A 9652-nucleotide genomic window follows, 5' to 3' on the forward strand; every position below is an offset into this window, starting at 1 on the left:
TTTTTATTTTGATTTCGTACCTTTATTAACATGGTGTGGTTGACAAACATTAATTTTTGTTGTTTCTACAAATGCATAAAATGTTACTGAGGGATATTTTTTTAAAGCAGACAAATATTCAGACTGTTTTATGAACTTTTAAGATAGAATAATCATGAAAGTAGGATTTCATCGGTGCGATTTAAGGGATATTTACTAAAACGATACGTTAAATTATTAATTATTTTATTAAATACTTTGCTTTCACAACGACGTAGGTACATTATTTACATAGACTTACAAACTATTTCTACTAACTATATAAAATATAATACAAAATGTGGAATGATCACTTTGACTTAGATCTCAACACCTGCTCAAACTTATATTTATAATTCGCTTATTTACTATTATATACTAAGAAATCTTTGAACAAAATCGGTTTTCTCTCTTATTTAACAAAAGAAATAACAGTTAATAGTCTTAATATTAAGACATATAACATAAAGATGACAAATTACAAATTCTTTCTTTTTAGCATAATAAAATTCATTTATAGTTTAAAGTTCAAGTCAATGTTAGTTTTCTTTGAAGAATGTTTTCATAACTATTCTTTTTAATTATTAATAACAATAATTTTGATTTTGACAGTAATACTGGACAAAGTGTTAATAAATCAGCAGATTATACACAATTGTTTAATAATTTTCGCTCCAAAAAAGATAGAAGCGATTTAAATTTTTACACGTTTTTAATTTTTTTTTGGTCGTTCAAGAGGTTCACTTTGTAGTAAAAGCAACATTCCACCAATACTGATGCATTATTAATAAAACTTAAATAAATAACCGTGAAATTCCGCGACAAAAGCCTTGTATTGTTTTCTGTCTTTTCTAACAGATAACAATATTATATACAACTGTTTCGAAGACCACAGTTAACAAACTTAAATAAAGAAAATATACGTTTCCACGATTTCTTAAAGCGCCAGCGCTAAACGAAATGGCAAAAATTTGAAGAATTCTAATCAATATAAATGCAATTATCGAGCCATAAATGAGGTGATTTAATAAAATTGATAATGCAATCTATGGCACAATCGAACAGAATTATAAAAAAACATAAAATAAACGGTACTTTGTAATAAAAATAATTCTCAAGATCTATGTGCATGTAAATATATAGAAAAAGAATATATCTAAGAGGCAGGATAGAGCTCTGACCTTAATCTCAAAGAATGAAGATATAAAAAATAACAACAAATTATCAAGAAGAAAATGTAACTAAATTACTAACTTAAAACCGTTAAGTTCCTACTTAACGATGTAAAGTTAAAATACTTTTTAACATTTTACAATTCTTGGTGTAACAAAAATGCAGTAACAGACAAAATGTTTTTTTCAAAAACATCTCGCTTTTAATAATTATAAAATACAAAGAGATTAAAAATATATATAGAGGAGGCATAGATCGTCAAATCCATACATCAATATAATTAACTGTATTTAAAATAATATTTTTTTAATACTGTCTATTTTATAAGAAAAGATGGAGTCTATTTTGATTTTGTAAAATGTTTAATTGCATATCAATACATAGAGTTACACTAAACTCGTTACCTTTCAGAGAAAGTACCGGTGAAAAAACGTTGTTAACTATGCCCAGTCTATATATTATTTAAATGTCTGTCAAAATAACAATACCAGTAATAACGGACAGTACTGATTGCCACTGGATATATAACTAAGTAACAACACTGCAGTCTATAGAAAGTTCTAGACTTTTTCCTCTGGCGTTTGCAACATGCTCGCTTCTTCCGTTTTCCTGGCGGCGGAGAGCGCGGCCGCCGCCAGTACCCTGCTGTGTCTCTTTTTAGTTCTCTCTTTGTGGAAGAAGAGTCTAAGGTAATGACAGGGGAATACGACGCAGTCTCCCGCGGGTTCCTCTGCATCGATGTACACTCCTCTGACGAGTATGGAGTTGGAGCAGTTAAGTAAAATGAGCAATGTTAGACTGATTATGTGTATTGACCAGTTGCTAAATTTTGGTCGATCTGTAACAATATATATTAGTTATAGCATTACATAAATATTAAAGCCATGAATCGCGTCTTCATCTGATTGAAATTTAAAAATATAGCTAATATTATTCAGCGATAATGTAACTTTTTAATGGCTAAAGAATTTTTGAAATCGGCTCACTAGTTTTTGAATTATTTCAATATTTACAAAAAAAAAAAATCCAAATCTTCCCTTTTTATAATTTTAGTATACACAAATTAAGAAAACAACTAATTTCTTGACTAATTAGTAATAAGTAATCCATATATTGTTATCAATAATAGGTCCTTAACCTTTTATAATTGGTAAACACAGCTATCAAATGGAAAATGTAACTAACAATGCAATCCGATAAAGTGAAAACACTTTACCTGGAAAGTAATACACATCGAGCAATCCCCATACTCCTCGCCACACGTTGACAGTCGCCACAAAGGACATAAGATGGTAGACATCGACCAGCAGCAGGCGCGGGGCGCCGTGCAGCCGCGCCGCCGCCCACCGCATCGGCACTTGCAGCACGAACGTCACCAGGACTACTACGTACCCACCCACCTGGAACAGAAGAACATTTTGTTGTAGTGGTAGAGCCCGCTTTAACATCTTCGCACGAATGGGTCGGCTCGCCCGGTGAAATACTACGACCACACATAAGTGAGGCGTGAAGTGGGAGCAAATCCACGTGCCAGAGGCCCAACTTTAGTTTATTTTCTGTTCACCTTTGTCATATAAGAATTGAACTGGATTTGACGCTGGAAGACGCGCATAGTAAGGGGAAATATCCTCTTATTTTTTCGTTTCCTTCACCGTCGAGTAAAGGTAGGCAACGCATCCGTTATTGCGAATGTCTATGGGCAGCGGTTCGCTTTGCCATTTTGGCGGATTAAAAAAAACTTAGTAGACTTCTGGGCTATTTTTTTTCATCTGTGCCAAATTTAATAGAGATCCGTTAAGCCATTTTAAATTATATATGAAAAAGCATCCATCTATTCATCTAATTTTTATATATGAGTAGGAAATAGAGTTAGGGTGGAATAAAAAAAATCATGACACTACTCCCAACAGACTCGGTATGTGTGTTCAGGCTATGAATTACTGGAACAAACATACATACAGGTCTACGAAAACATATGATCCTTTTTAATTTCTGACAGTGTCGAATCATAGGTGATATTTCAATATTATCTTTTCATATTACAATTTGATTGATTAATTAAAATAGTCACATTAAGATAAATTACGTGATAACTTAAATATATAATTTATACTTAATTGTAGATTCTTCAATTTGATATCAACAATAACTACGCGTAATTAGATAAACATGTCTAATTATTACTTGATTCTTATCATTTCCTTTATGAAAGTAGTGAAAAGGTACTTTATATGAATTATAAAAATAGTTTAATTTTAATGCACTTATTTTCTGTAAATCCACATTTTGAAATTTGTATATGTATTTGCATCTATACTCTTATAATAAAGCGTAAACACACACTTCTTTGTCGCCTAAGATGTCAGCAATTACAGCATGTTTTTAAATAATTCATTTTTTTAAAAAAGCCCTACACTTACGTCACGCTTTAGGCTATATATTTTAACGCCATTAAACTTAGGGGGTAAATATTTTGGATAAAAACCCTAACGTCGGAAAGAGACTATAAGTTGCTGCCAACATCAAGGAAGCAAGGTTGTCATCATGTCATGTCATTTTGACATTTGTAATTGATAATATGACACATGTAAATAAAATAATTCCATGCAGATGAAGCCGCACGAGAACAGCTAGTATTAAATATTTAAATCTAGCATGTATTTAAAGTAGTTTTTAAAGATTTTCGAAGTTTACAAAACCGTTTACGAATTCAACAAACTACGGAATATTTTTTTTGTTAAGTGAAACAAAAACGAAATGTAGACGAATAATATTTACTAGACTTCTTATCATAACCGTATTATGTCCATTAAAATAAGTCACCTTAATGATTTAAAGTAACAACTTTAGTCATAAATTATTTAGTTATCCCACAAAAAACGTTAAATCAACACTTTAATACTTTATACCAATACTGTTGCTCTCGACTTTGTCTGTGAAACTACGTTACTCACAGATAAATTACCTTTCTAACGGTGAAAGAAATTTTGGAATCGGCCCAGTTTTGAGTTATTTCAATACATACGAAAATCCAAAATTACAAATCTTTCGTCTTTATAATATTAGTGTAGATTGTAACAACGCTGAAAAGAGTCTGTTGGTATCTTGAAACATTTGAAAGTAAATCAGGATTCACTTATAAAAACAAATTCATATACAGATTATCTAACAATGTACACGTGTACTGATAAAGTTTAAAAGCAATCTCTTTTACAATCATAATTCGTAATGATCTAGATAAAACGCTAAATCGTGGACAAAATTAAATCTTAACACAGTGAACTTTATCGAAACGATAGAACAAATTGTTCTTATCTTTAATAGTCTATTACTATTTTGATAAGAATGTCTATCGACGTATACAATTTGTAGAGAGATGTAACAATGTGGTTTTGAACAGAACTTTCTGCAATGGGAAAAGTATTTAACATTATCCTAGAAGTGTTTTCTGATTTTTTAAATTGACACCTGTAAAGCTAACCCTATTTGAAAGAAAGTGATAATAATGTTATCGCTTTTGTATTAGATTTGTACACTACACTGGTAAAATCACACAAATTTTAACTAGTTACAAGATTATTATTGTTATTGATTGTAAAATAAAGTAAACAAAGTCCTTGGATTCACTATGCCAGGGAATGAACGACGGGGCGAACGCCCATTAAAAAAACACAAAAATCCCACACACAAATTTGGTCGATGACGTCACTATGTCCTATTAGATTAAGGTACCAAGGAAGTTCATAGAATTTCTTGATTTAGCCGGTATTTTACGAAATTTCATATGTTTTCTGATTCCAGTAAGATTGTGCTATAAATAAAAAAATATTAGCTCGAATAAATTGTAAAAGTAATAAAGGTAAAAAACTGAATTTGAATCAAGATGCATGTTTATTTAAAAAGAACGTTCATCATCATCTTTCTCCTTATCCTACTCCCGTAGGGTCGGAGCAACAGGTTTTTGTCCTCCACATAACTCTATCATACGTCATCTGTCACTAAATGAATTTAAAAAGAACATTATCATGTGAATAAGATATATTTAAACACTTATCGATATTTATCGAATTCCACTACTGAACTATATATGATTTTTCGATGTAATAAAATTCTAAACTGATTATTTTATCTGGAAAACTTTGATCCACTATCAGCGTATTTAAAAAAAACAAATCTAAAACAATTCCGCGTATCGTGTGAATTTTATTGTACGAGATTAACAGTGATCGTTTACTTTTCATTTTTTTTATTGTTAAACAGATAAAAATATCAAAAAAATTGTAAAAGGACTTTTGAAATTGGAATTGATTTTTAAAAAAATATTAAAGGAGTTAAACTGAATAGGAACCGTACAGTTAAAAGGGGAAGAGCATAGATAAAGATAAACAGGGTATAAGTCACTTTTTGGTTTTAATACACCTACTTAGGTTTCACTAACAACGTTGCAAAACCTTTGGTGTTCAGCAGAGGGCCGCGTATTTATAAATCTATCTTTTATTTGAATAAACTGGGTTTAACTGGCAATAAAATTTTATCGTTTTATATTATGGATTAAATATTTGAAGTCCAGAGGATTTAAAGTGATTAGATACGCTTTTGTTTTTATTATTACGAGCACACGCCAATTCTATCTACGACATGGCCTTGGCATTAATTGATTTATTAAAAAACAATTGACTATATTAGGCTATTTGCTTTTGTTTTTTTTTGTGCGCGGTAGCATTACCGACGGAAGCTGGAAATCCATAAATCTTTTTTTTTGTTTTTCACAGAATAAATAATACCAATAGGCCTTATGCAGATATTATTTAAATTAGTCGAGATATAACTATTATGACAAATAATAAAAGGTGTCACAAAAGAGTTATTTCATAGCTTACTTTTTATTATGATTATAATACTACTGTAAAATGGTATTTTATCTTTGTTACAGCTTTATTGTTACACTAGCTTTCGCCCGCAACTCCGTCCGCGTGGAATAAAAAAAAAAGTGAGTAGCCTATGTGTTCTTCCAGACTATCCTCTACATCTATACCAAATTTCAACGAAATCCTTACAGCCGTTAAGGTTACAAACTCTAACAAACATCCATCTATTCATCTAAACTTTCGTATTTATAATATTAGCATGAAGTATGATTAAGGTTGTTAAAATTAAGGCTCCTGTTAAGTAATTCATTAGAAATTGATAAAAAAACTAGATTTTGTTTTCAATTTTTAGTTATCAAATATTACTTCCTTGTGGCGAACAATCGATCAAATATTATCTTTTATAATTTTAATTTCGAAATGTATAAAATTCTTTACATTGATATAATTTTGCATACTTTTATTAATGTGCAGATGACATTAAACTGTTACAATAAATTAACAAGCGATTATTTTATAAAATCATAAATTAATATTAAACAACTAAGGGTTGATACAACTTTTTTAAATTGACACGAAAGTAACCAAGCTAACAAAGACGTTGTTACGAATAATATCTCAAACGTAAAACACAATAACAGTGTATTTTTAAAGTTAAATACTTAATAGTTACATAATTACTCAAAAAAATATATCTAATAGCTATATATCTGCTCAAGCACTAGTATACTTAAAACATTACCTCTGTTAACTATTCACTACAATTATAATGACACACTTAACAGATTTATATTTAGAGTGAGTTTACACTACCCACACTTGTGTACAAACATATGGCTATCACCTATCAAAGATGATAGCCATGTAACTTGATAGAGAGGACTCTTTTAAACTATTCCATGCCCCTTTCATATTCTTTTCTAGGAAAAGAAAGTTGGTAATAAAAGGACGGCCTACGTTCAGCAGTGGACGACCTATGGCTGACAATGATGATGATGAATAAAAGGACGACCGGAAACATTCTCAGGCAACACAGTCATCAATTGATACGAAATTACTTCCAATTCATGATTGTTTATGTGATGTTTTCCTACATGTCGAGTGGACCATTTGCAACATTGCTCTACCATTTAAATCCATTATCCAAAATTACGATAACTAACATATTATGTAAGAATCACGTCAACAGTAGACATTAATATAAATAAATAGATAAACCGGCGCCTTCTATAAACACTTTGTAAACATACAACTTCCTTATCGAACTATTCAACAAGTGACTGCTGCGAATGGATGATAATCCTTTAATGGTCGGCTTTGCTTTTACAACCGCAGTGACGACTGGATTTGTTTGTAAACATGTTTAATTATAGTGTTTGTTGACAGACGCATGGAAACGTCCGATAGCTTTATTTGATCAAGAATTGATTCATATTTAGAGTAGATCCTGTTAGACAATTTATATAAAACGGTAATAATATTTATTTTAAACATAAAAATACTTAGTTATTAAAGGTGCGATGTTTGCCGATGGACTCATGACGTTATACGTTGATTTTTGGTCGGTGGTAGTTAAGAGGAAGTCATCGCATTCAAAGATATGTGTGAAGTCAACTCATTATTAGACCAGCGTGGTTGACTATGGTCAAGTCACTCCTAACTTAGAGTAGGCTTATTGAGGTGACGATGACAGTCCTCAATACAATCAAAAACGTTTCAGATAAATAATTATGCAAATAGATGTTTTTGTTAATTATTTTTTCTTAAACAAACTTTAATTTCACGTTATTAGTTGTTCCAACAGGGCAAAATAGATAACTTAATTAAGTTTTAGATATGTTATCTATAAACACCGACGGGTACATATTGTTTGTACAATATAGGGAACATGGATATAAAACTTCCATGTAAATGAACTAAAAATAGCATCGTCATTATTCAATTCACCCCACGCTGACCGTCGGCCAGTAATAAGGTAAACATGTTGTAAGAGGAGACTATAATGGCAGAGCGTTTGCCATTTCCTCAACCCACGTGTACAGCTGGTCATGACCGTGAACAAGGTAATAACGATAACTGTATTGTACAATATGATATGTAGCAGTGGTAATGCAGATGAATTGCCAAATATTATGGATTTTTAGTTGGCGCTAATAAGATGGTGTTATGCTTGAATTAAAAAAAAATACTTCATTTAGATTCTAAATTCAAACACGTAAGTTCCTTTTATTAAGTAAATGGCAGCCATTATGCTATTTAATTCGCAAACAATCCTTATTCATCGTTTATATTTCATAACAATTTTATGAAAGAGATATTAAATATAGATATCTCCTATCACTTTTATGATGATTGATGATGACTGTAATTGTAAACAAAATAAAATGAACGTTGGAGATAGTTTTTATTTTAAATATTCGTATCTCCTTCCTTCCTTTTTTAACTTTCTTTTCTTAGTCTGTGGTAGTCTACTTGCTTATTTGTGTACAATATCACAGAACTGTATATTATGTTGAACAGATTTTGGTATTTTCTAATATTATTCGAAAAGATTGTGTTTTTTGTGTTACTTTTATTACCATTAGGGTCGTCGTTGATGGTGTTAATCGGATTCGTAGTGTTTTCAACGGTTGTGTTGTTCGTTAGTTGATATGTTGACCTTAAAATTGTACGTTTACAAACAAGCGGTACATCGGCGTAGAGGCGTAGTACATGTGAGAGAACGAGGGGCGAGCGAGATGCAAAAGGAAGCGCCAATTGCCTCGGTAAGTGGTCACTGACTCAGTGCCGAACTAAGTATGACCCACATGCGGAAAAATAAGGTTCAGTTTAGCGAATTCTGCATACAAAAACAATATTTTCTTGCTAATTACATTGTACTAGCTTTTTAGCCTGTCTCTGTGCGCGTGGAATTGAAAAAACAACCAAAATAGTTAGCCTATGCGTACATCCAGACTATCCTCTACATATACGCCAAATTTCATACAGATCCGCTTAGCAGTTTAGGCTACAAATGCTAGCAAACATTCATCCATCCATCTTTTCATATAGACTTTCGCATTTATAATATTGGTAAAATTGATGCTTCGCAGTGACAAATAAAAAAGCAGCCATTTTTGTAGAATTCTCTAAAGCGATTTTACATTGCTTAAAAGCTTTTGCATTTAATACCATAGTCGAAAGATTTTCAAACAATAACTATTATGTTTTACATTATGTTTTACATTCTTTTCCCAAACTTAAATATTACAATTTCGTGGATATTTTCTACAGGGAAAATAGCTTTAAATAAACAATTTGTACGCAGTGAAAAATGCTTCCCTAATTACAAGTATAATAATGGCAATTGTTTTTCTTTCATTGTTTGCAATTGAGTTAACATTTCTTTATTCAGTTTAACACTCGTATGACCTGATGTTACTGATAATATTTTATCTTGAAAAGTTACATGAAAGATTTTTAATGCAGACTAGTAGAGGTTATTATGTTATACAAAGCGTAAAATACTGAGTCATTTATGTAATTTTGGCTGTCTTTTTGACCGACTTCCCAAAAGAAGGAGGTATTCAATTCGTCGGTATATTTTTTTTTTT

General features: G+C 31.1%; 1 protein-coding gene across 1 annotated transcript in view; it reads right to left on the reverse strand.

The window, feature by feature from the left end:
• Positions 1 to 208: 208 nt before the first annotated feature.
• Positions 209 to 9652, reverse strand: part of LOC106111657 — a 21435-nt gene continuing 11991 nt past the window's right edge. Inside the window, exons 6-7 of the mRNA XM_013293800.1 lie at positions 2408 to 2591; positions 209 to 2029 (exon numbers count right to left, since the gene is read on the reverse strand). Of these exons, the coding sequence (XP_013149254.1) occupies positions 1752 to 2029; positions 2408 to 2591 (462 nt within the window). The 3' untranslated portion in view covers positions 209 to 1751. The remainder of the gene's footprint in view (positions 2030 to 2407; positions 2592 to 9652) is intronic.

The sequence above is a fragment of the Papilio polytes genome, unplaced genomic scaffold (assembly GCF_000836215.1).
Source record: "Papilio polytes unplaced genomic scaffold, Ppol_1.0 DF824158.1, whole genome shotgun sequence".
NCBI classification, from domain to species: domain Eukaryota; kingdom Metazoa; phylum Arthropoda; class Insecta; order Lepidoptera; family Papilionidae; genus Papilio; species Papilio polytes.